We start from the raw sequence: 23,828 nt of genomic DNA, 5'->3' as shown, positions 1-23,828 counted from the left end.
TTGGTCTTCTTACTGTCAGCAGACAAGTATATGAAGAGGCCATAGCAATCTTTTACAAAGAGAATAATTTCAACCTCTCGGGATCTCGTCTCGCTTATTTTCTGGCAATAGTCGGTGAGAGGTCATGTTGCCATCTTCGTCATCTCACATTGCTCTTGATGATGATTCCTTCTCGACATTCGTCTGGAATCAATCTCTGGGCCCATACGTTGACCAAGCTGCGGCATTTGACACAGCTGCGGCTGGATATAGGATATCCTGGAAATATGAGAAAGTACGCCCGGCTCTATGGTCCCAAGGTACTGTTTCGAGAGATTCATCCGTGGGTCGACGAAGTCGCTCGGCTCAATAATTGCGACAAGCTTGCTGCGTTCAATCGAATAACTCTGGATTTCGCAGAGGAATCGCCCAAATTCGAGACTAACCCAATGGACCCGGAAGAATGCGCAGTGTTTGCAGAGGCTTTCAAAACCCATTTGAAAAGGTTCATAGAGTGCCCAGAACTCGCAGAATGGGACGAGCTGGATGACATTGCATACGTTGATATCATCAAGCGCGAAGATTTGGATTTGTCGGGTTCTCGGTGGGACGTTCTTGAACAATTGACAGCTAAGACGGGGGCTTCAATAGCCAGTGTTAGGTTTCCGCGACCTGTCGCTCGCTGAAGGGAGAGCGGAGTCTCAGGGTCTCCAGTTCAAGTTGCCACGGGCTTCATGCTTGCGATTATTTTGTCAGTCGAACAGTTCTGGGAATAGAGGAGAGAAAAGGTCTGATTTAGGTCTCGATGGAGTTGTGAATTTAGCGTCATTCCTGATGCCGAATAATTGCCGGCTCGAGAGCTTTGACCAGGATTCTCCAGGTCCGCGTCTTCTGCGCAAAGTGCATCGAGTTTCCTTCCATCTCAAGGAACACGCTGCTTTATCGCACACGCCCACTTCACTACGCGTCTTGTATATCATTGTGAAGATGTCCGAACCAACTGCGCCCGCAAATCACGGAAATGGAGAAGCACAACACCTGGAGGGCCAGCTTCCTGACGCGCCCATGCCGCAAGAAGCACCCGCGACAAATGGCACCGCAGACAGCATGGACGTTGAGATGAAGGAAGAGCCCGTCGAGGTAGGCACAGGTCATCACTCGATCCCCAATTGGACGACTAATCAATTCACCCACAGTCAAACCTCGCTCCAGCAAATGTACCGCCGGCGCAAAACACAGCTACGACTTCAACCTCAATCGACACTCCAACCAACACCACCACGACCGCTACCTCCACGCCTCCTACCCAGTTTCAGGCGCAACCGCCGTCACCGCAAGCAGCTGTACCCTCTGCCGCCGCGCCCACAACCTCACCACCACCCGCGCAGTCCGCTTCCACGACTATTCCACTCGCCGCTCCTGCAACCTCCGCCTCGACGCCTACATCAACAGCGCCCACAATGCCGCCTCGCGATCATCGCGCTGATAGCGCGACGCGCACCGGCTCGCCACGTCCGGGACAACAGGCGCAACAGCAGCAGCTCCCGCGCGAAGCGTTGCCGCATGGCGCTCCCACACGCGTGTACTTGAACACCCACGTCACGCCACATTTGCTTGAGGCTATGAAGAAGCTTGTGGCAGTTGAGTGAGTTGTCCGGATGCTTTTGCGAGTTCCTGTTTGCTAACTCGAGGACAGGCCCGAGAAGCCGCTAGAATGGCTGTCTAAATTCCTGGCGGAGAAGAGTAAAGAGGTCGAGGGCACAGGCGCTGGCAACGGCGCGAGCTCGGGCTAGGAGTCGAGAAGTCGAGCAAGGTCTTGGGCGTTTGGAGAACGTAGGGGGATGAATGTGGATTTAATGGTATCCTCGACTACATCTTGCATAGCGGCGGCGTTCAAAATGGTCAATCAAACTTGAAATCGGAAACATCACATGCCCAGAACCAGAAACAATGCAATTCGAGTCATCTCAATTGGTGGTCATGATAACCCGGCCGTAGAGCCTCTAGGACACCACGTTCCCACCAATGCTCATGGTCGCCGATCACGCCAGAGGGTATTCCCTTTTTTCCCATAACGTCCAGCCAGCTCCCATCAAAACCCACACAGCAACCACATCCTGAGTCGCTTACGAGACAAGGGTGGAGGCGGTGGCGCTCTCGTACCTCCAGGTGGGGGGGAGGACACCGACGGTCTTGTAGTAGCGCGAGAGACGGTGGATACGGGACTCGATCAGAATGAGGCGGAACTTGCCGTCCTTGTCCTTGCGGTTGGTGGACAGGTGCTTGCGGACTTGGACAGCCTGTGTAGGGCGTTAGAAAAGCGGGCGCTGTTGGATTCGAGTTTGTTGTGCGCACCTTCTTGATAAGCATGTACAGGTCCTCGGGGATCTCGGGAGCAAGGCCGTTGGACTTGAGGATGCGGAGGATCTTGTTACCGGTGACGACCTTGACCTGGGCAACACCGTGGGAGTCACGGAGGATGATGCCGATCTGAAAGTAGGGTATGAGCTTAGCTTTTTCGAATCTGGGGAATCTCATCCACATACCTGGGAAGGAGTGGCACCCTTCCTGGCGAGCTTGCAGATCTGGTCAACAACCTGGAGATTGGCTGTCAGCGCCGACCGTCATTTTTGGCAAAAGACATGATTCCGGTATGCAGGACATCTTGGTGTCCTGCGAGCAACAATATCGGCGGGTTCAATGTCCCCAAATCTCGAACCTCGCAGCCGGATGATTCCCTTGTAGATTCCCTCGCAACCGGTGCTGGGAGGGGGGTTCGAAATTGCGCGTGTGGGTGGCCGGGATGAGAGCCGCCAATTTTGCTCGACAGAACACCAAGTGCCTCGATATCCAACATGTCGCAGAGGTTCGTCATACCTGGTCGGGGGTGGTCTTCAACCACGCAGGAACGCTCCTTCGCGGTGTTAGCGATGTTGTCCTTGGTCGTAATCGAAAGCGAGCCGTGGTGTCAAAATTACCTGGAGTACGGGATGGCGGAGGACGAAATGCCCTTGCCCTGCAAAATTCCCACGCTCGTCAGCACCGTTGTTCCGAGAGAATTTGTCCGCTGAATCGATGAAAGGATCTTCGTACCTTGGAGTGAAGGCGACCCATGTTGACTGTGTGGTGGTTAGATTCGGCGGTCGAAGATGTCGTACTGGAGAGCGAAGGTGGAAGTTCGACCTCAGATGGCCCGTCGTGGGCGGCGGCCCCCGGCCCTCGCTTAACGGCACCACTCAGGCACCACGCTGAGTTTTCAAAGACAGCACTTCGTCAACCCCGGCCTCTCTTCAACATCCACAACAAATGCTGCATCCATCACGCCGCACGCAAAGAACACATGCGCCGTTCTTTGCTTGAGCAGGACTGAAATGGAAAGGGCGACAGAAACAAGGACAACGACCCGCGATTGCTAACAGCAGCCAGCCTCTACAGGCACCACATTCGAGGTACGTCTCTTCCATCTCTTCCATATCTTCCCCGATTCTCCCCTTTGTGATGAGCAAACATCCATAAAGTTCAAACTGGCACCTCTACTGCTAGGAGCCTGTGGTCTCTTCCTGCGGGAAGAGCTGCTTGCTTCGATGATCTCTAAGGACTTCTGAAAATTTCCTTCGACTCGCTTTTTGAAGTTGTACCCATTGTTCAGCGCACTTTTGCTGACATCAAGTTAGCAGGTTTGGCAACACAATTGAGGAACCATTGTCTGGCGCGCACGATATCTTTGGCCGCCGTGGAAGACTGCCGTCTTGGCCCCCGGACTTTGTTTTTTTGTGGTCACGTCCAGCTGCTTGTAATGCATCATTTCCTGGACATCTTGTACAACCCACCTGCACTTTTAGTTTCAAAATGTCTATCTCGTCTTGATTCTGCATTCCGCTCAATTGCTGCGAAACACTGTGGCGAGACCGTTGAGGAGCCCATGCGGACGTTCACCAGTCTGCCCAGACCGTGAAGACGCCGGCCAAGACATCAAAATCGAAGACCCCTGAATATCTTCACAGAAAACCAATATCGCACCGGACCTATACCCGAACAAAAAAGCCTGTCCGTCTATGTTGTCGTTCCGGCCCTTGTTGATAGCAGCTATCGCTAATGTTTGCTAGCCTCGATCAGCCAGGAGCGTTGCCTATCGTTGTGGTGTCAGTGCAGTCGGCATCCCGACTTGGGCAACACAAGTGTCTTCCCCGAACGCATCGTGTCCAGTGTGTCGCGGCCGCGCATTGAAAGCCGTTCACAGGCCAGCCGCCAGACGTGGCCGGCCTGAAAGGCGCCGTTGATCACGCTGGTAGCACAGCTTTCTGAGGTTTGCCAACGAATGCCCAGCCACCTAGGCCCGCTCCGCCCAACTCGGCTGAGGAAAAGGCAGCTGAGCAATTGGAAGTTATGGCTGTGCCCGATCCAACCACATTCCCTCCATAGCCAATCGAGACTACTAGTCAACCGCTCATCACAAGATGGCGTGAGAGGTGATGCAAGAGTAAGCATGAGTAGAAGGGATCTGGATGCTATTCAGAACCGGGGAACCCTCAAAGATCGAGGAGTAGGGGGCAACTGACAGTCCCATAGGACAGGAGACGATCCCAATTTGGAAATCATGAATAAGAACCTCGGCGGCCTGGGCCGAAGAGCATGGAACACTGTCAACATCCCCAGGAGGCTGCTTGTTTGCTCCTGCGCAAGCGTGCGGATTCAGTCGTTTCTACGCCGTGGCACTGTGCAGGTACCACCTAGGGGGAGGGAACGTCCAGGTACCCTAGAGTTGCGTGTGACAGCAAGATTAGGGGCACAGAGTCAGCGAAGTTTTGATGAAACAACAAGCCAGCCAACCAGATGTGGCGGAGCATGAGACACTGGCAACACGGCAACTCTTGGGGTTGGTGTTGGCAATGGATTGGCACACCGCGGGGAGCGGGGTGATTGGCGGCGCGGGTAGCGGCTTTGATCGGTGCTCCGTGCCTGGCTAGGCCTGATGTGGCCGTAATGGTCGCCGGCCGGCATATCAACTCCATCACTGTCTCTTTTTCTCTCACACTTTCCCCTCACCAAGTCATTCGTTTTTGCTACTCTGCAGACGGTCGCTCATTTACATCCCGCTGCGGTAAATCGCCGAATTTTATCCGGTCTCTGGTTGCCTACCAGTTCCTGCCTCTTGCAACACCACGATCCTCTCTCCATCTTCACCACCACGTCCGCGTTCCTCTCTTCTGATCGATCAGAATTCTCTCGGCGACGTTCAAACACCCCTTACCCCTTTTCGCCCCGTCGCCAACATGAATATACCCCTTTTTCTTCTTGCGCTCTTTGCGCACCTCTCCATCACTGGCGCTATGCGCAATGGCTGCGCTGATGCTGCCATGGATGAGTCGGGAAACTACTACTGCGAGCCCGCTGTCAACACGATCAAATACGTCAATATCTCCGGCTCTGGCACATACAAGACTCCTTCTCTTATTGAAGGTTCGGACTCGTGCGTGGACTTCATCGACATTCCATATAGCGGCCCACTTGCACCCTACAATGAAGAGGTTTGCACCTTCCTACAACGCGCAACATCTCCGTGACTGACCCCCTTGGCTAGATAACCATCATCCTCCGAGGTCCCCTCAAAATTCGCCAGTTTGCCGCGTACGTCCTCAATGCCACCTGCCAGGGATCCAGCCTCAACAAGCGATCGCATGCCGCTGCGCATGAGCGTCGTCACAACCACCACGCGCACCACGCCCACCAGCATCTTCATGATGAAGCTGAGAAAAAGAAGCGCGGCCTTGGCGACGTGGTTGTCGCTGAAATTGACGGCGAGTTGGTCTCCTGGATTAACACCTACGGCGGCACTCCCGCGCCTCAGCCTCCTGCTCCTGAGCCTCCTGCTGTTCAGCCTCCTGCTGTGAGCAGTCCATCGGCCAGCCCTACTTCGTTTCCACTTCCTCCACCTCCTCCACCTCCCGAATTCCCACCGTCTGTTCAGCCGAAGCCTGCACCCTCGGGTACATGCCAAGCTTGGGACAGAGTTTCTTACTACAACTCCGAAGTCAGAGTCAAAGAAGGCCTCACGTTCTTAACCCACCCGGATTGGACCAATTCCATTTCATACGCTGGACCTGATGGTACCAGCTCTGCAAATGAGCCAACCCTGTTCAATGGCGAGCTCAAGAACGCCGGCGAAATGTTCATCAATACCGACAAGCCCTGTTCCGAAGACATCGGCACAGAATGCCCATACTTCAAGGAGGGCGACAAAGCTTATCGTAAGTTCTCGTATTGCCATCGCATTTGCTCGTCGTGCTAATTTTGCAGATGGATATGGCGGCACCAAGAAGGCCTTCTTTTTCGAGTTTCTGATGCCTGACACTGGCACGCACGCGACCGTTGGAGAGATGGCGAGTAAATACGTCGCAGACAATATGCCCGCCATTTGGTCTCTCAACTCCCGAGTTATGACGAACCAGTATGGATGCAATTGCCACGAAAGTGGCTGCGGCGAGATTGACTTTTTCGAAATCATGAATCCCGGCAACTACCGGCTCAAGTCAACCATTCACGGCAAGTCCGGCTTCAGTGGAGGAGACTCGCATTACATCAAACGCCCCACCGATAGCTGGATGTCTGCTTGGGTCATCATGGATGAGGACAAGATGGTCCTCAAAGTTGTTGAACCCAACACCGTCGCTCCAGACAGCCTTACACAGGATCTCCTCTCGTCCATCATGGGCTCCGACGACGAGACGATCATCAATATCGAAGGCAAACTCGCCGTCTTCGAAGTTGCCGCGTGAGCGACATTCACCTGCATCAGCTCCATTCTCTTCGCTTTGTAAATAAGGATTGCATATCGCAGGCCGCTGGACCACTGGCACTTGACCGGTGGAGGATTCTGGCGTTTCAAAAGGTTTAAGTCATTCTCTGAGCGCAGGGGACGTCTGGCGCAAGGCTTGCAGTTCTGGCTTCTATACACGACGACGACGAGCGACATGAGCGGATACCCATCAGCGGGTCTGATCGACGTGGTTTGCTTTCTAATCATTTTCCCGTGCCTGCGGAGGACATTGTACAGTAGCTTCATCAAATTCGGGCTGGTGAGGCCGTGGCTAGCCATCTTCCAGTAATGTACCAATTCAACGACTTCTACAGAATAATTTGCTGTCCCCGCGATGCGCATCGTGAACGAGGCGGTGGTCTTGGTAAGTTGCGGATAGCCGAGGCACAGGCTTTCGGCCGCGAGCATAAGGCCCACACGACGGCCGTTTACATCAACGCTTCGACACTGCTGTATGCTGAAGTTGCAAACAATCTATAAATCCGTGCTCACCTACCCTCAGGCAGCATCCCGACCAGATTTCTATTCTTTGCTTCTGTCCCTGGAATTTTGGCAGAGTTTTTGGCTCAAACTTGCGGTCGAGACTTGCGGCTGGGGACTTGTCTCGTGCTCGCTTATTTGCCTAGGCCCGCTCGGGCGCCTTGATTACCGTCGGCACCTCCGCTTGACTTACCAACGCTTCTTTGACATCACCGCATCACCCTCCGTGCGTCTCGTTCCACCCACCCCATATTCAAGTCCTCTTTGTCTCAAGACGCATGTCAGACACACCTGCTCGTCGCTGAGAGGAGATGGCTTCCCCTCCGAAGCCCTGGGAAAGATCAGGAGCGGGAGGCACTTCGACCGGTACGTTCCCGCCACCCATCCGCCTACCTGCAGTGCGACGGCCTGTCGTTGGGAATCACAACAAGAGCGGGGTCCAAAGCGTCGACTCAAAATCATCCTTTGGCTCGACTAACTCCTTCTCAGGCACAGCGCCAATCTCGAGCGGCGGTCCCGCCGTTGCTGGCACCGCGAATGCCGTCTCGTCGTCTGAACCACCCGCTCTGCCCTCGCGACCAAACTCTCTTGCCTCGTCCGTCAACCAAAACGCGTCGGCCTACTCTAGCATGAACATGAACGCGAATCGCCCGTATGGATATGGTTCCTCGTACAGCTCTTACTCGTCCCCGTACTCGCGCATGGGTGGATATGGAGGATATGGCGGCTACGGCTCCATGGGGACCATGGGCTCCATGTATGGCAGTGGCATGTACGGTGGAGGATACGGAGGATACGGAATGGGAGGCGGCATGTATGGCGGCATGGGAGGCATGCCCGGAGATCCAAACAACCCCCAGGGTTTGACTCAGTCCTTCAGTCAGAGCACGGCGGCGACGTTCCAGATGATCGAAAGCATCGTCGGTGCGTTTGGCGGTTTTGCGCAAATGTTGGAGAGCACGTATATGGCGACACACTCGTCGTTTTTCGGTAAGTCAGATCATTTGCGACCAAGTGTATAGCCTCTGACAATGCGCAGCGATGGTGTCTGTTGCCGAGCAGTTTGGCAACTTGAGGCAGACCCTTGGATCCGTACTCGGTATCTTCACGCTCATGCGGTGGTTCCGAACCGCCATTGCAAAACTCACCGGCCGACCTCCGCCTGCATCGTCCAAGGAACTCACCCCGTCCAATTTTGCGTCATTCACAGGTCGCAATCCAGATGGCTCTCCTGCGCCCGCGCGCCCATCCAAGAAGCCATTCATCATCTTCATGCTGGCTGTGTTCGGCCTGCCCTACCTCATGGGCAAACTGATCAAGGCCATGGCGCGGTCCCAAGAAGAGGAAGAGCGCCGCCGGCTGGAGGCCAACGGCCAGCTTGTGGCCCCAGAGGAGCAGCTCGACCCCAGCAAGTGCGAGTTCTGCCGCGTCGTTTACGACTTTACTCCCGACTCCAACTCCAACGCTGTCCAGGGCGTTGACCTGGCCGTCAAGAAAGGTGATCTTGTTGCAATCATTAGCAAGACGGATCCGCTTGGAAACCCGTCGGAATGGTGGCGCTGCCGTGCCAGAGATGGCCGCATGGGATATCTCCCCAGTCCCTACCTCGAGCCGATTCAGAGGAAGGTACCAGCGCAGATTCAGAGCGCGAGTCAGGCTGGGAGTCCAATCCACAGCCGCGCGCAAACCATGACCAGTAGCGGTAGTGGGAGCCGCACGCAGACCATGACATCGGCAACCGCAGCAAAGGTACCTGAGGCCAAGGAGCAACAACCTGTTCCGGCGGTGCAAGGCAAGGCCAATGACATTGGCATTGACAGCTTTCAAAAGGGCATGTTCCGCTCGTAGATTGATCACGTCTTGATCAAAGACGACAGTCTACTTGATGTAGAGAGCGGACTTGATGACATATCTCGCAAGAGACCACATTTTCTTTCTCTTTGATTATGGCAGGGGCGGGCGGCGTTTGGTGCAAAGTCGCGCTTACTTCATTTGACTAGCGATGTCGCCAAAACTTTTACGGTCTTTTTCGTTTTGTTGGTATGAGTTCCAAGACCTGTGGCATTCGAAAGTGTTGGCATGGGAATAGTACCAAAATTTGACTTTGATTGGCCAACCTGGGCACCTGGGATACAGGGAAGAGAATCTCGGATTGGTATGCGAAACATGGGTCGTGCGGATCCTTATGGACAGAGAGGGTCCCGACAGTAATGATTTCGATCACGGCAGTACTAGTTTTGATTACGGACAGCGACTTTCTTCCTGGCTCGTCTCTATCAAGAATTCAGCATGGTGTAGCACACGTGATGCGGGGATGAGGTGCACTGCAGATGGATTCCCCAGGCACGCACGGACGTCATCAGCCCTACGTTGGTCGTGCGCATCTGCCGCAGCTTGTTTAAGCTTCCATTGGAGCCTCTCCCCCCAGCTCTCCTACCAGCAACATTAACTTTACCACCGTCGCTGTCATCCCCATAGCTCCCGCTCTGCCACCTGCAAACCTTTACCGTGGGCAGTTCACGCTCCATCTTTCCCTCCACCCTGCTGCTCCTAGACTTCGACGGAATCCCGCCAGTCCCGGCGAGATCTGGGCTGATCTCTCGACTCGTTGACCGCAAGGCTCCCGCACCCTCCTCCTCCTCCCCGTATTAACACACCAACATCATGCTTGCTTCCAAGAGGCTCGCCAAGGTAAGCCTTGTCCCCTTGGACATGCTCCTTCTTTGTTCTTACTGAAACCTTACTGACGCCTTTTCCAGGAGCTCACCAAAGTAAGCCTCTCCACTTCCCTAAAACCCGTTGCTGCCTCTCGGCCCTCAGAAGAGCTGTTGCTCTACTTCGACCCGCCCCTCTCGCTTCCACGTCGACTACTTTCGATCAAAGGACCAACGAGCTAGATACACACCACTGCTGATCCAAGCCCAACGAGCGTCGGACAGTGCTGACATTGGAAACTTGCAGATTCAAGAAGGCTTACCTCCTGGCATCACACTGGTCGAGGCCGAGAACTTTCAAGAATGGCTCATGGACATTGCCGTGCTGGACGAAAGCCACCCCATCTACGCAGGACAGACCTACCGCCTCAAGTTCCGCTTCAGCAACTCATACCCCATCGGTACGCTCGCCCCATCGCGGACACGTCCTTTCGAGACACCAGAGCCTTGTCCAAGCTAACTGATCTCGCTTATTAGAAGCCCCCGAAGTCGTCTTCGCCCGCGTACCTTCCCTTTCGATCGAGATTCCCCTGCACCCGCACATCTACAGCAACGGCATCATCTGCCTCGATCTACTAGACAAACAAGGCTGGTCGCCGGTCCACAATGTCCAGAGCGTGTGCATGAGCCTACAGAGCATGCTGGCTGGCAACACGCAGGCCGAGCGGCCGCCAGGTGACGACGACTTTGTGCGACGCAACACGCAGCGCCCGCGCGACATCAGCTTCTACTTCCATGATGACAAGGTGTGAATAATGAAAGACTGGTTGGATGCAGGTGTTCAGGGAAATAAAGACAGACTCACGGATTGAACAACGACCAACGGCTGAAACAACTTAAGCGAAGAAGCGGCTGCCGGTGTGTGTCAGGATTAGCTAAACATTGGTTGGCGTTGGACTGCTTTTTTGGAGTTTCTCTACTCGGAAATTTGGGCAACAGAGGAGCTTTGGAACGCCAGGGTGCCTGCGCGACCCTTCCCATGAAGCTTTGTAAAGGGACTTGTAGCCCCTGGCTTTTGCTACTTATTCACAACTGTCGTCATGACGCTTTGACGTTGTAGCATGCTGCAGCCTCCTTTTTCTCTCTTCAACCCAAAGATGCGGTCCCCTTGATTTCGGCCGGGTGTACGGATAGGGATGATTCGATTTGGGCTAATTATTGTAGACTTATGAAGAACACTGCTCTTACGCTTCTCTCATCACCTTCGAAAAGCCAGCCAACTGAAATTCTCATGCAGACGGACCTTGCCTTGACCCTTGGCTTACATGGACCAACAGACATTTGTCGGCAAGTCCGTAAGTCCCACATTCACAACCAAGGCTCTCAATCATTGGATTCACGCGTAGTTGAGCCTGGCCAGCTCAGCAAAGACGTCATGCCCTAACGTCGTCGTCTGCTAGCAGGTCCCGCGCTCAACTTACGTCTTACCCCGAGCTGTTTTTTGTGCTATAAATGCGGTCACTCTTGCCTGCGGATACAACTCACAAGCGCATCCATCCACAGCTAATGTTGCCTCAGGCGTGTCGAGGCTATCATGACTTTTGGCACTAGACAAAGTATATCAATTATCCCGCATACAGAGGAAAGCTGTAGGATGGTTTCGTTGCGCCTTTTATACCGAGACTAGATTGCTAAGGAGAAGGGCGGCATTTTGGTGTGATGAAGGAGATTACCTTAGTGTGGATTTCCTGATTCCACAGCTTGGATAAATGCTCTTCAGGGGGCAAATCAAGATTTGAGAAGTGACGGCCAAGATGATTTTATGTGCACAAAAAGAGAGGAACGAGAGAGACGGAGTCACTGATGTCCTGTTCAACTCAGACCTGTCCTTCAAAACCAGGAGCAGGTATCCGAGTTGACTCATGCGCACTGCTTTGGCTGATGCAGGAGTGAGGAGGTAGAGATGCTTTTATGCCCTTACAGTCAGTCCCCTGCCCAGCGAGACCAAAAAGATGCAGCGAGTAGCTATGACACGCAGCCTAATCATGTGGACCGAACGCCCGCATGGCATGGCTCGATTCACTCCGACCCTGTCACATGCCCTTGCGCCATTCCCCTCAACTGCTTCTTCCTCGTGTATAAAACTCTCGCGAGTCCTCCGCCTTCAAACTTTCAAGATCAGCATCTATCGCCTTACCTGCAAGCAGTACCGCGTAAATGGCTTTGTCAATTCCACTGGACTGGTGGGAAGTCGGGGAAGGTGTTCCCAAGTTCTCAGAGGATTGGTGGACTGGCTGACTGTTGACTGACGGCTCAACATGATGAGATTCTGAAAGGATGAGGATGATGTGGAACGTCGTTGAGATGCTGAATGTGGGACTCACCATTACTCTGTAGTGTTGTCATCAAAGCAAATCTCTTGTCGCTATGGAGGTTTTGTCGGCTTAATTGGCAAGAAAACCTGGAGCAGACAGTGTCCTTTCGCTTGGTGCCAGAAGATGGACATGAGTCGATTATCGACTATGGATTAATTCATCGGGTGGAGAGGTCAAGGCGATGCTTTTCATAGGGACGCATCTAGCATTGGAGCCTTGACTGCCGTAATCAGCAGGGCAGTGCACCAGACGTGTTCGTCCACGCTCAGCAGACTGACGTCACTCAGTGCTTTGCGCTCGCATGACGTTAATGAGCTGGGACTCCAGTGAGAGAAGAAGGAGAGACCAACCCCAAGGTTTGGTTCCAAAGTTGCCTGGTTTAGTACGTACAGCATATATCAGTAAAGATGTACACGTACACGTACACATACAGAGAGCATTCGAGCGCCCAAGCGTCCAAGGACTTAGATGGTTAAACACCGAGTAGGTTTGCTACAGGGAGCATTCAAGTGACCCTGCCCGCCTTGGAGTTGATATTGTTTCTTTGGCAACCCACCATAGACCTGCCTTTCAATTCCTCAACTCCACACTCCTCTCGCACCCCTTCTGCCACATCAAGTCCCTCAACTCTTGTAATGGCGGTATTCCCTCTAACATGCCCTCCTGCAACCTCTCCCACAGGATCCCCACCGTCGGCTTCTGCGGACTTTCCACTTCCAGCGTTCTCGTCGGCGTGACGACAAAATCAACCACCGTATCAAACACGTCCGGAGTCAGGGGCACATCATCCGGCACGATCTGACAGTCATGGACGACCGCAACAGCAGGTGTGTCGACATTGACAGCGCCAATCGAATACAGCAGCGCCCACTCGAGATCAAAGAAGCCATGGCCCTTGCCGAAGCGCACGCCGCTGCTGTTGATGGTGCCGGTGCCGGTGACGAGGAGATCGACCACGCCGGTCCCCACCCCCTTCTCCTTCTCCTTCTCCACTAGCGCCATCATCTCCGCCAACCCAACCCGCCGTCCCACGCGCTCCATCCCGTCCAACGTCGCCGCGTACTCCCACCTCCCCTCGCCAATCCTCTCCGGCTCCAGCAGCCAGAACCCGCGCCGGATCCCGTACGTCGTGACGAGTACCTTTTTCCCGTCGCGCAACGCCCCATGCCGCAATTGCTCGAGACAATTGTCCGGCGCGACGAAGACCGTACGTGCGCGCTTGTAGGCAGGCAGAGAAGTGAGCCGGTCCGTGGCCGCAGGCGAGCCGTCAAAGTCGGCGATGAAGGAGGAAAAGTCGAAGTCGAAGCGCGAGTCCGGGAAGGCGACGGCGCGCAGTTGGCGCCAGATTTGTGCGCGGATGTCGGATTTGTGGGTTGAGATGTCGGTGGGCGATGGCTGCGGAGGAGACGCTGCCAGGGCTGATTCTGGCTGGGTGTCGAATGGCATGGTTGGCGATAGGAGGATAATGGCGAGGATGTGGGATGAAGAAGGACGCCGTGACACGAATGAGACGCGAAAGCAGGTGAGAGACGAAGCCACTATCAAGGAGTCGGGCCGTCGTTCGGCCATGGAACTCAAAGAGGGAAACCTTGTGCATTCGATAGCATCTGGAAAGGATCGAGTCAAAGGCTCAAGCTTCAATTTCGAAGAGCCAACCAACAAAAGATCGAGGTGCCGACCAAACATCTCTGGCCGCATCCATTGGCATTCCATCATCTCGTCTCCAGCGGTATCTAATTTGTACAAAAACTACAGGTCGCGACCGCCCCAGGACACGCACAACAACGTCATTTCTCTAATGATAAGGCTGATTGATGTGCGCGCGGGAGATCGTCCCCGTCAGGCCTGGTCCTTGCCGCCTCCGTCGCCTTGTTTTTTTCGTTTGTCCTCTGCTCTCCAATGTGTACCTACTACTGAAACAAGACAAGGCAGGCCAGTGTGCTTGCCATCGCTCCCCATGACAGTAAACCTCCGGAATCCATTACGGGGTTGGGCTGCTGTGTGTCGCCTCTCGCGCAACCTCCCCAAGAGCCCCCTTGGAGTATGCGCCGCATCCAATGCAGACTTTTCCACCCCGTTTTGTTTCAATCAAAGAATCAAAAAGAGAATTAAGTCGCATCAATGAAGCAGAAAAAAAGTGTTGTGGTCACACGCATTGAAGATTGAAAATCAGACGAAGCTACGGCAAGGGGGCGCCGGGCCCAAAGCAGACGCGCTTGTTCCCGAAATTCAGTGTGCTCGGCAGCAGGAGTGTGAGTGGTTTCGAGAAGATGCGCAGCAGCAAGCACTGGCACAAGACCCAAGGGATGGAGACTAATTGAGGAAGCCCTTGCAATTCACTGATCCACAGAGACAGGGGATGCGGTCATCGCTACCAAGTTCGCGTTCGAACTTGTAGTCGTATGTAAGTTCCTCGTCTACGCTTGTCAGTATCCAAATCTCGAGCGTCAAGCTGGGTAAAACTTACTCATCTTGATATCCCTCAGGGCGTAGATGACGATTCGTTTTGTGCCATCAACCTTGATAATCTTTGCCGTGCAGTTGGGCGTACAGCTGTGGTTGATGAATCTCGCAATGCCACCCTTTTTGGTGGCATCGATGACTGTGTCCTCATCTATCCGGAAGAGGTAGCTGCTGCCAACGCCTTGCTTGTCGTACTTGTATTCTCTCATGTCGGCGACCTTTTGGCGGACCTTTTCTCCCACGTACTCGATGATCATATCGTTGGCAGAAATGTCTTCCTGCGCGTAGAGACCCCAGTTGTGAATGGCAGATCGGTCGAACTTGACGAGCTTCTTGCGCTTCTTGAGCTGATTGAAGCGAATAGAGATTTGATCGCCATCGGAAGATAGTGCTTGTTTCTGGGTACTGATCTCGTTGACCAAACGACGGTTGTTGACACGAGTAGACCGCGAGTTTGTTACTGGGGCTGGTTTGCTTGCTGCTGCTGCTTTGGCCATCATAGCAGCGGCTGCGGCAGGATTGCTCTTTGCCAGTGCCTCGCGCTCTTCCCGTGCCTTTTGAACGCGAATACGGTGAGGAAGGTATTTTGACTTTTCTGCCTCCAGAATCTTCTTGACACCCTCTGTCCTTGCGCATCCAGTCGGATTGGGCTTGTAGTATTCCTCAATCTTGACTTCCTTGTAAGAAACGCCTTCGAAGCCAGTGTTGAGCTTCTTGACAAGCTTCTCCTTGAAGGCAAAAAGATTGATGTCGCTGACAGAAGATTGTCGTACATTCTCGAGCGCCACTGCAAGGAATGTGAGATCCTCAGCGTCCTTGATGGTGTGCTGGACTCCATCAATGTCAAAGACGTAGTCCAGCTTCTCCTCAATCGTGGGTCGCGGGTGATCAATCGAGACACCCCAGATCGGGTCACGGGGAAGATCCTCAAGAACGAGAGCCGGCTTCTTTGGCTCTTCGACAGGTTCAGGCTCCGGCTCGTCTGCGACGACTTCTTCAACCTCCGATTTGAGTGGCGAGGGCTTCACCTCTTCCTCCAGCTGCTGCTTCTTAGACTTCTTTTTCGTTTTAGAAGGCTTCTTCTTGGCCAGCTGAGCCTCGGGTTCTGGAGTTTCCACGACAGCCTCTTCTTCGAAGCGATCGGGTGTCGTCGCTGCTTCGGTAGATGGAAGCACACTGCCGGCTCTAGACTCTTCTTCGTCCTCGGCAAACATGGTTTCGGCGTCGCGTATGATCTTGCGGTACTTGAGCTCCTTCTTGCAGCGTTTAAAGATTTCAGAAGTGTGAGGAAACGCGTGGACGACTTGGTCAAGCTCGCCATCTGCCATCTCACCAGGATCCTTGTTGACAAGATGGGGAAACAGTTTGCGGGCTTGCGCATCCGAGTCGTCGCTCCACAAAGGCTCAAGCTTCCGACGCTTGGATGGCCGCAGCTGGATGATTTCGTCTTCGTCCTCTGGCGCCGCCGAAGACAGCCGACTGATGGATCTGCTGTCCTGCTCCTCCGTGTCCTTTGTAAAGGTGCTCTGTTCATCGTCGGAGTCTTCGTCTTCGAAGCTCTGCATTTGCCGATGCAGATTCCTAAAGGCGGCGTGGCCAGGCTTTTTCGGCGGCGGCTTTCTGCGGCGTTCGTCTGCGAAAGCATTCACCTCCTGGCCCTTGCGGCCTCGTGGGCCGTGACCAAAGTTGTGTGCTAGACTCTTGCGCAATGATTTGTTCTTGCCAAACTTCTTGTGAGGAACAAAATTGTCCACCGTGCTGAAAATCATGGCTGGAGCCTTTGTCTCCGTGGTCGTAGGTTCCCGAATACCCATCTCCTTTCGCTTCTGGGTATGTCGTGCTGGATCCAGGAAGTCGTAGATTGCGTGTGCAGCAATCCTGGTCTTGATGTCGCTCATTACTTGCTCCACCAGCTCCGTCTCCAACTTCTCGCGTGCGGCTCTCACCGGGTCCAAATTATCCGCGCGCTCCCTCTTCTCTTCCTCGAGATCCATCTCTTCCTCCCGTCGGATCTCCTGTTCAATCTCCTTTTGACGCTTCTCGGCCAGAACACGCTCCGGGCTTGGACTACGAACGTAGTTCGGGTTACCATATTTGTTGCATTCCATGTTCATGACGTAAGTGAATAGCGCCTGCATGTTGCATCCAACAAAGCAGCGGTAGCACTCGTCCTGGCCACGCTTGGAGTCCTCGAAAATTATGTAGTAACCTGTCCGATCCAGGCGCACCTCCGTCCAGGCGTACATCTTTAACCGCTTCTTCAAATGGGGTATCGTTGTGCCGAGAACCGGGACGTAGCAGTGTGCAATGAAAATGTACGGTTTTCGTGAAATCGAATCGACGATGGGCTCTTTTTCGAGAAGAGCATGCTCAGGGCGCATCGGCTTCTGGGCGATTCCGGGGTAAGGCGCAGCGAAGGGCGGCCTCGCGCCCTTGCCGGAGGGTCCTTTGGGTGCGTTTGGTGGTGGTTCGGACGAGGGAACGACGGCGGGTGTGCTGGGAGTCGCTGGAGGCGCAACTTTTGCCGTGGCTGCCTCTTCCTTTTGCTCTTTTGCCCTAGCACGCTTGACTACATCGTCGACCAGCCTCTTGCAGCGACGTCCTTCACGATCCAGCTCGACTTTGATCTGACGAAGCTGGATTCTCTGGCCATTGCCTTGCTCCACAGCCAATTTTGCCGAGGTAGCAGCAGGAACTGGTTGCCCTCGCAGTGGCTTGCTATCTCTGTAACGAATTGAGCATATGCCGAGAAAGCTCCCAGTCGCGGGATCAATCTTATTGTCAAACTCGGCAATCTCTCCATAGCTGCCAAAGGTCGTGCGAATTTGCGTTTCAGGCGTGAACGGGTCGAGGCCTGTGACGAGAATGCGCGTTGATGGACCAGGACCAACGGTGTTCTTGTCGGTAGCGTACGGCTTTACGTTGTAAGGCGCAAGTCTAAGCTTGGCCTTATTCACCGCCCGCGTTGCGCTGTGGGCTCCGGTCGTGTACCCGGCTATAGCCAGACGAGGATCTGGGGGTGCCGCGGTGTCCTACTCAATCAATAGCATTAGCCAGGTACACGACCAGAATTACTCCACAGATTATAGTATGCAAGTATGCGGAAACAAGGCAACCGAACGTACATCTCGAGGTATTGGTCGGTGAGCCGCCTTGCGCTTGTGTTTATCATCTTTTGAGAGTTTTGGGTCGAGATGAGGGTCGTAGACGGTCGTGAAACCTTTGTCTTCTCCAGGGCCTGGTCTTGCTTGTCTCCGAGATTGGGGAGGTGTGGTTGCTGGCGTGATCGCATCGGTCGTAGCAGGATCCCGTGAAGCAGCCGGCGGCGGCGCGCTCAATGCGGCAACGTGCGTCGAAGACATTGGCTCGATGGAGCTCTTCGGTGGTCTAGGACTATGTGCCTTTTCTGGAGGCGAGGATTCGGTATTTGTAAGAGGTGTAAGGGCGTGAATGGAAGAATTCGTCCCTGGATATGACATCGTCTGCCGGCTTGTGTTGTGGGAGCTGAAGACTGAGGAAGTGGCACTGGAGAGTGAACTTGCCGAGCCGACGCCAATCAGTGGGTCGCCAGATTCAGCTTGTTGCGATTCCTCATCGTCTTCTTGAGGTTGTTGGTGTTGGTACCTCTTGGCACCTGCGCTTTCGTTCTTGTGCCGCCCAGCTGGGGAATGGCTGGCGCTTTCGTCTGCGTCCGGTTGAAAGGGAGATCGCGAGGGATCCGTTTCTCCGTCGCCCTGGTGAGATCCTGGTGAAGGCTTCTTGCGCTTGTCCTTCAAAACCGAAGGCGCATTAGGGAAGAAGTCCGCAAAGCCCGCTGACGCGCGAGACATTTCACCACGAACCGGCCCACTGTGCAACCATCGCGCTGTCGGGGGTGTTGGATATTAGCGGACGATGGAGATGAGGATGGGACCCGAGCCGTGGCAGCGGCAGTAAGTGTTGAGCGCGAGGGTTGGAGACGCGGCAAGGTCGAGCGCGAAATGCACACGAGAGGCTGATCGCTGACTCGAGGTTCCCTCGGAGGCGCCGAGTGGGTGTGGATGGAGCGAAAAGAAAGATTTGCCCTCGTCTGACGCAAAACAGGCTACGGCAGAGAGCAGCACCCGTGGACAGAGGAGAAGGTCGGTATGGTGTCGTGGCGGCGGGGAGGTCGAACGTTTTGGCAACTGAGGATTAGCGCGGCCTCCCCTTGGTTCAGCCAGCGCAATCTGGTCCGTCTCCTCCATGCCCAAGACCTCGACAACAACTCGTCAATGACCACCTCGGACGCCTTCAGATTCAACTACACATGTTGTTGCGCGCATTTCGGCTTTATCTGAGCTTCAATGATATTGATGCAGCTTGCGCATATCCGCAGTCGACGATTGATGTGTTATACCCTGCGCACCCGATTCTCGACCACATAACGCTACGCCGCGCATATTTGACGAACCCCATCATGCTTCGAGCATCGCATCGAACCATCTGAAGATATATTTGACATCAAGACGTGCATTGGGCTACAGCAGGATGCGCTCACGTGAGCCCTTGGTGCCGTGCCTGGGTACCAGCAACTCTGCCGGCCGCTAACTTCCAAGACGGAATCGGGGCGTCAACCGCGGACCTTTGGATTGCTACAACATTGCTAAAGACAAGATCTTGCGCTTGGGAAGTAGCTGAATAGTTGGGCATTGTTTGACACTCCGGCATACTGCGCGTCAATTAGCGCGCCATCCCTGCTTTCGGATTTGGGAAGTTAGGCAAGGAATGAAACAACAAAGGATGTGAACGGTCTCGGCGAGCGACGGCATAGTATCAGTGTCCCGTGGCTCTGGGCTGAGGACTTCGTGCTGGCCATGCTTTATGCACGCCTCCTGGTGGACATCGAGACCAGATGGTTTGTACCGCTGGCTTCCCGCTGAGCCCGTCAAGTTTCTGTAGACCTTTCACGTCTTGAATTGAAATTCAATGCTCCCAACACGATGCTATCCAAATACTGTAGCTCGTCCACCAGTGCCAGCATCAGACACGATTTATTTTGCTCCGGTGTCCATCTCTACTCCTCAAACTTGCCCTCAGCCCAGCCCCGCCTCTTCACGGCCAGCTCTACAGCTGCCTTACCCCAGTCCTCGCCGTGATTGTGACCCTCAGTGCCATTGCCCGCGATGCCTGCCCTGTAGAGTCCTTGCTGCTCGTTCAGCACCGTCAAGAGACCAAACACAACCGGCACGTTCGAGTCGAGCTGCACGCGCATCAGGCCGTGGCTGACCGCATCGGCAATGTATTCAAAGTGCATCGTCTCGCCCTTGATGAGGACGCCGATGGCGATGATGGCATCGAAGGGAGCGGTCGAGGCTTTGTCGCCCTTGGACGAGGCGAGGGTGGTCAGGTCGGTTTGGGAGGACGAGGCTCCAAGCAGGTCGGTTGCGGCGCTGACAAGAGCGCCGCCGCCAGACGATGAAGAGGCCTGGATCTGGGAAGAAGCATACATCCTGTTGCAAATCCGCAGTCAGTCTCTCGTATCCAGCCCTCTAGGTGAAGCATTGGATAGCACAAGCTCCGGCGACATACCGCTGCACAGCGAATGGCAGCTCATAGCTCCCTGGCACATCCTGAATGACAATGTTCTCGCTCTTGACACCAGCCGCCGCCAGCTCCTTCTTTGCGCCGGCCAAGAGCGCATCAATGATTTTGGTGTTCCATCTCGCATGGAGGATGCCGATGCGCAAGTTGGAGCCTATGGTAGATGTCAGAATGTTGCGCGAGCAAAGTCGAGGGGAGCTTGCGGGAGTGGACATCTTACCGTCATAAGTGCGAGCTTCACCGGGTCCCTTAAGTGGCGCCATGATTGAGTAGGTTGCAGAGATGTCGGTGCGAACGATAACGGGTATTTCGAAGGGCTGAATTGATGCAAGAATTGTATGTGGCGGGATGTGTGAGAGGTGTTGAGCAAACAAACGAGGATTGGACAGGTACGATGCATCAGCCCCGCGATGAGCAAGCGCGGCCGCCGGCGGGGAGCGCGCAGCACGCATGGACCAGAAATGCCCCTCGACTCAATTCGTCCCGTCGTCTTCCTTCGAGTCCACACCTTCTGCATGTGATAACTACAATCATGATCCACTTCACCAATGGAGCAGGGAAATCTTATGCTTGAAACTCGTCGATCGTATTACTACATCAAGTGGCCTCATCTACCAGTAGTCTCATCTACTGTAATGGCGCGTTATTTCCTTTCCTCACACAGCCTGGTATCTGCCTCCTCACTGCGTTTTCCTCTCCATCCCTAATCCAATGCAAAAAGAGAACCATACAATACAATCCGAAGTCAGCAAAACCCATGCTGTCCGAGGGGCCCATATCCAGCTGAGCATGACCATTCACAAACGCTTTTTCCGTACGCCTTTTCCTCTATTCCGGCTCCGTCTGGCCACCGTCGGCATGCTTACTCGACGGTGACGGACTTTGCCAGGTTCCTGGGGAAGTCGACGTTCAGACCCTCGCCAACGGCCAGCCAGTAGGCCATCAGCTGGAGGGGAATGACGTTGAGGAGACCCTGCAGAGCGTCAACGGTGCGAGGCACCTCGATCTTCTCCGTCTTGTCTGCGGGGAACTCCTCGTCGTTCTCGTTGCAGATGATGATGGGACGACCGCCACGGGCGATGACCTGTTGGTAGGCGTTGAGAGACTTGGCGAAAATGTCGTCACGGGTCAGGATCATGACGATGGGGAGGTTCTCGTCAACCAGCGCAAGCACACCGTGCTTGAGCTCACCAGACATGACAGCCTCGCAGTGAAGGTAGGAGATTTCCTTGATCTTCAGGGCACCTTCGAGGGCAGTGGCGTGTTGGGCGCCACGGCCGAGGAGCAGAAGCGACTTCTGGTTCTTGAACTTCTGGCAAAGCTCCTTGATGCTCTGGTCGAGCTTGAGGATTTGACGGAACTGGTCCGATACCTGGCCGAGACCCTCCATGATCTCCTCGCGCCTGTGCTGCTTTGATGCCCTGTCCTCGCTAAGCGACAGCGCAAACATGACCATGCAGACGAACTGGGAGGTGTAGGCCTTGGTGGAGGCAACACCGATTTCGGGACCGGCGTTGATGTGGACACCGCAGTGGGTGAGGAGGGAGATGGAGGAACCGACGACGTTGACGATACCGACGGTCAGAGCACCGCGCTCCAAGCAGTAGCGCAGCGCCATGAGGGAGTCGGCAGTCTCACCAGACTGGGAGACGAACACGCAGGTGTCGTCACGGAAGACGGGTGCCTGACGGTCGAGGAAGTCCGAGGCCAGCTCGACCGAGATGGGAATCTCGGTAAGCTCCTCGAAGATACCACGGACAGCCATGCAAGAGTGGTACGAAGTACCGCAAGCAATGAAGATGATGCGCCTGCAACGCCTGATGGTAGTAATGTACTGGCGCAGGCCACCAAGGGTGACCCTCTTGTTGGCAATGTCGAGACGACCACGCATGGCGTTGACGACCGACTCGGGCTGCTCGAAAATCTCCTTCTGCATGAAGTGGTCGAACCGACCCTTCATGATCTCCTGGAGCTCAATCTCCAGGGTCTGGATGGCACGGACGTTGCTAGCGCCGTCCTCCTTGTTCAGACGGTGGATGTTGAGCTGGCCCTCGTGGATGTGGGCAATGTCGTCGTCCTCGAGGTAAAGGACCTTCTTGGTGTGCTCGACAATGGCCGAGGGGTCGGAGGAGAGGAAGAACTCGGTGGGCATGGGCGCACCGTCGTCCGAGAGGAAAGCACGCGACTGCGAGCGGTGGAGGAGAGACTTGTCGGGGGGAGCGAGGAGGCTGTTGGACTTCTTGAGGGCAACGTTCTGCGAAGCAAGCTCGGCGGGGAGGGCGTCGGCGTCGGAGAACTCGACGTCAACGAAGTCGACCTTCATCTTCTTCTGCGTCCGCACACCGATGACGAGGGGCGAACCCTTGCGGGCAGCAATCACCTCGTGGGGGTAGTGGACGGACTTCAGGAGAAGACCAAAGGCACCCTGCAGCTCCTTGATGACAGCCTTGGCAAGGACGGGGAAGTCGATGTCAGGGTGACTGGTGTAGATGTACTTGGCCAGCTTAGCGATGGCCTCGGTATCCGTCTCCGTCTCGAACTTGTAGCCCTTGCCCTCGAGGAGCGCCTTAAGCTCCTTGTAGTTGGTAATGATACCATTGTGGACGACGGAGAATTCCCAGGTTGGGTCGGACCTATGGGTTGGCAACTTGGTTAATCGTTTGCTCAGGAAGCGTGGTTGGAGATGGAGCTGGCTTACCTGTGGGGATGGCAGTTGACGCGCGAGGGCACACCGTGAGTTGCCCACCTGGTGTGGGCAATACCGGCGTGCGAGTCAAAGACCTTGGTCAGGTCGGGCTTTTGCTCCTCAATGAGCTCCTTCAGCTTGGCGACCTTGCCAACCTCCTTGAATGCAAAGACCTCATTCTTCTTGTCACCGTCGACGGCGAGACCGGCCGAGTCGTATCCGCGGTACTCTAGGCGAGAGAGGCCTAGGGGGTGTGTTAGCGCGGGGCTGAAGAACGCAGGGGTGAGGGGTAGCTCTGGAGGGGCAACGTGCCATTGACGAGAGTGCTGAGGATGTACTTGCGGTCCTTCTCGACCAAGTAGTTGACGTAACCAAAGATGCCACTGTGTACAAAGGGTCAGTCTCCTGAGAGGCGGTGGGAAGCTGGTGAGAGGTCAGGCGTACCACATGGTGTTTTGTTAAAGGGTAGAAAACAAATGAGAGTAGTGGATTGGAGCAGCTGGGAGCTCGGGTATAACGATTGCGAGGGGGATTTGGAGAGACGGAGACGATGGGCGTCGAAGGAGGGAGACGGGGAGCTTTGTGGGTGGAGTGAGGTGTTGTTGGGGGGGTTGAGAGGAGTGTGGAAGGTGGAAAAGGTGGTCGGCGTGCGGATACTTTAATAGGGACGGATAGGCCAAACACCGCGCCCCAGCGCCCCTTGGCCCGTTTCCAGCGACGTGGAGAGTCAGGGATCACGATGCTTGTCTCCTGGGCTCCCACTCGCAGGCTGGCTTGTCAGCCACTCACGCCCTTGGGTCCTTGCGCGCGCT

General features: G+C 54.8%; 10 protein-coding genes across 10 annotated transcripts; 4 read left to right on the top strand and 6 right to left on the bottom strand.

Annotated features, from left to right (window-relative positions):
- Positions 1 to 966: 966 nt before the first annotated feature.
- BKA78DRAFT_349971 (uncharacterized protein) lies at positions 967 to 1,772 on the top strand (the record flags this gene model as incomplete). Its single annotated transcript, XM_066890897.1, has 3 exons — positions 967 to 1,119; positions 1,176 to 1,624; positions 1,676 to 1,772. 3 exons carry the CDS (start codon positions 967 to 969, stop codon positions 1,770 to 1,772), a joined length of 699 nt encoding a protein of 232 aa, XP_066747894.1.
- Positions 1,773 to 2,105: 333 nt separating this feature from the next.
- BKA78DRAFT_329956 (40S ribosomal protein uS15) lies at positions 2,106 to 3,093 on the bottom strand (the record flags this gene model as incomplete). Its single annotated transcript, XM_066889721.1, has 6 exons — positions 2,106 to 2,279; positions 2,335 to 2,469; positions 2,526 to 2,576; positions 2,857 to 2,893; positions 2,958 to 2,995; positions 3,073 to 3,093. The coding sequence occupies 6 exons, from the start codon at positions 3,091 to 3,093 to the stop codon at positions 2,106 to 2,108; spliced, it is 456 nt and encodes a 151-aa protein (XP_066747893.1).
- Positions 3,094 to 4,623: 1,530 nt separating this feature from the next.
- BKA78DRAFT_79397 (uncharacterized protein) lies at positions 4,624 to 5,122 on the bottom strand. The gene has a single exon (XM_066893756.1). The coding sequence runs from the start codon at positions 4,989 to 4,991 to the stop codon at positions 4,710 to 4,712; it is 282 nt and encodes a 93-aa protein (XP_066747892.1). The 5' UTR covers positions 4,992 to 5,122; the 3' UTR covers positions 4,624 to 4,709.
- A 130-nt stretch (positions 5,123 to 5,252) lies between these two features.
- Positions 5,253 to 6,755, top strand: BKA78DRAFT_292629 (putative TOS1-like glycosyl hydrolase-domain-containing protein; the record flags this gene model as incomplete). Its single annotated transcript, XM_066886079.1, has 3 exons — positions 5,253 to 5,507; positions 5,561 to 6,227; positions 6,277 to 6,755. 3 exons carry the CDS (start codon positions 5,253 to 5,255, stop codon positions 6,753 to 6,755), a joined length of 1,401 nt encoding a protein of 466 aa, XP_066747891.1.
- Positions 6,756 to 7,977: 1,222 nt separating this feature from the next.
- BKA78DRAFT_246058 (Peroxin 13, N-terminal region-domain-containing protein) lies at positions 7,978 to 9,124 on the top strand (the record flags this gene model as incomplete). Its single annotated transcript, XM_066884179.1, has 2 exons — positions 7,978 to 8,266; positions 8,316 to 9,124. 2 exons carry the CDS (start codon positions 7,978 to 7,980, stop codon positions 9,122 to 9,124), a joined length of 1,098 nt encoding a protein of 365 aa, XP_066747890.1.
- Positions 9,125 to 9,675: 551 nt separating this feature from the next.
- Positions 9,676 to 11,179, top strand: BKA78DRAFT_306132 (ubiquitin-conjugating enzyme/RWD-like protein). Its single transcript, XM_066887749.1, has 4 exons — positions 9,676 to 9,967; positions 10,036 to 10,047; positions 10,238 to 10,391; positions 10,468 to 11,179. The coding sequence occupies exons 1-4, from the start codon at positions 9,941 to 9,943 to the stop codon at positions 10,740 to 10,742; spliced, it is 468 nt and encodes a 155-aa protein (XP_066747889.1). The 5' UTR covers positions 9,676 to 9,940; the 3' UTR covers positions 10,743 to 11,179.
- A 1,482-nt stretch (positions 11,180 to 12,661) lies between these two features.
- BKA78DRAFT_306129 (uncharacterized protein) lies at positions 12,662 to 13,894 on the bottom strand. Its single transcript, XM_066887748.1, has one exon. The coding sequence runs from the start codon at positions 13,872 to 13,874 to the stop codon at positions 12,876 to 12,878; it is 999 nt and encodes a 332-aa protein (XP_066747888.1). The 5' UTR covers positions 13,875 to 13,894; the 3' UTR covers positions 12,662 to 12,875.
- A 724-nt stretch (positions 13,895 to 14,618) lies between these two features.
- Positions 14,619 to 18,598, bottom strand: BKA78DRAFT_329951 (uncharacterized protein; the record flags this gene model as incomplete). The annotated part of the gene is made up of 3 exons (XM_066889720.1): positions 14,619 to 14,722; positions 14,773 to 17,800; positions 17,894 to 18,598. The coding sequence occupies 3 exons, from the start codon at positions 18,596 to 18,598 to the stop codon at positions 14,619 to 14,621; spliced, it is 3,837 nt and encodes a 1,278-aa protein (XP_066747887.1).
- Positions 18,599 to 19,803: 1,205 nt separating this feature from the next.
- On the bottom strand, positions 19,804 to 20,593 carry BKA78DRAFT_349964 (6,7-dimethyl-8-ribityllumazine synthase-like protein; the record flags this gene model as incomplete). The annotated part of the gene is made up of 3 exons (XM_066890896.1): positions 19,804 to 20,239; positions 20,319 to 20,484; positions 20,551 to 20,593. 3 exons carry the CDS (start codon positions 20,591 to 20,593, stop codon positions 19,804 to 19,806), a joined length of 645 nt encoding a protein of 214 aa, XP_066747886.1.
- A 304-nt stretch (positions 20,594 to 20,897) lies between these two features.
- BKA78DRAFT_306122 (uncharacterized protein) lies at positions 20,898 to 23,638 on the bottom strand. The gene is made up of 4 exons (XM_066887747.1): positions 23,461 to 23,638; positions 23,329 to 23,399; positions 23,029 to 23,260; positions 20,898 to 22,963 (listed from the first exon to the last, which is right to left on the bottom strand). Exons 1-4 carry the CDS (start codon positions 23,463 to 23,465, stop codon positions 21,193 to 21,195), a joined length of 2,079 nt encoding a protein of 692 aa, XP_066747885.1. The 5' UTR covers positions 23,466 to 23,638; the 3' UTR covers positions 20,898 to 21,192.
- Positions 23,639 to 23,828: the final 190 nt, after the last annotated feature.

This window comes from Phyllosticta capitalensis, assembly GCF_038381095.1.
Source record: "Phyllosticta capitalensis strain CBS 128856 chromosome Unknown BKA78scaffold_2, whole genome shotgun sequence".
NCBI lineage: Eukaryota > Fungi > Ascomycota > Dothideomycetes > Botryosphaeriales > Phyllostictaceae > Phyllosticta > Phyllosticta capitalensis.
The sequence above is the reverse complement of the archived record's forward strand: the minus strand, read 5'-3'. Positions and strand labels throughout refer to the sequence as shown.

Excerpts from the sequence above, each read along its gene's own strand:
- BKA78DRAFT_306132 (XM_066887749.1), top strand. The coding sequence starts at position 9,941 with ATGCTTGCTTCCAAGAGGCTCGCCAAG. Across the intron at positions 10,392-10,467 it reads CAGCAACTCATACCCCATCG|AAGCCCCCGAAGTCGTCTTC; the intron begins GTACGCTCGCCC and ends CTCGCTTATTAG.
- BKA78DRAFT_79397 (XM_066893756.1), bottom strand. The coding sequence starts at position 4,991 with ATGGAGTTGATATGCCGGCCGGCGACCATTACGGCCACATCAGGCCTA.
- BKA78DRAFT_306129 (XM_066887748.1), bottom strand. The coding sequence starts at position 13,874 with ATGGCCGAACGACGGCCCGACTCCTTGATAGTGGCTTCGTCTCTCACC.
- BKA78DRAFT_306122 (XM_066887747.1), bottom strand. Across the intron at positions 23,261-23,328 it reads CCTCAGCACTCTCGTCAATG|GCCTCTCTCGCCTAGAGTAC; the intron begins GCACGTTGCCCC and ends CACACCCCCTAG. Across the intron at positions 22,964-23,028 it reads GTCAACTGCCATCCCCACAG|GTCCGACCCAACCTGGGAAT; the intron begins GTAAGCCAGCTC and ends GCCAACCCATAG.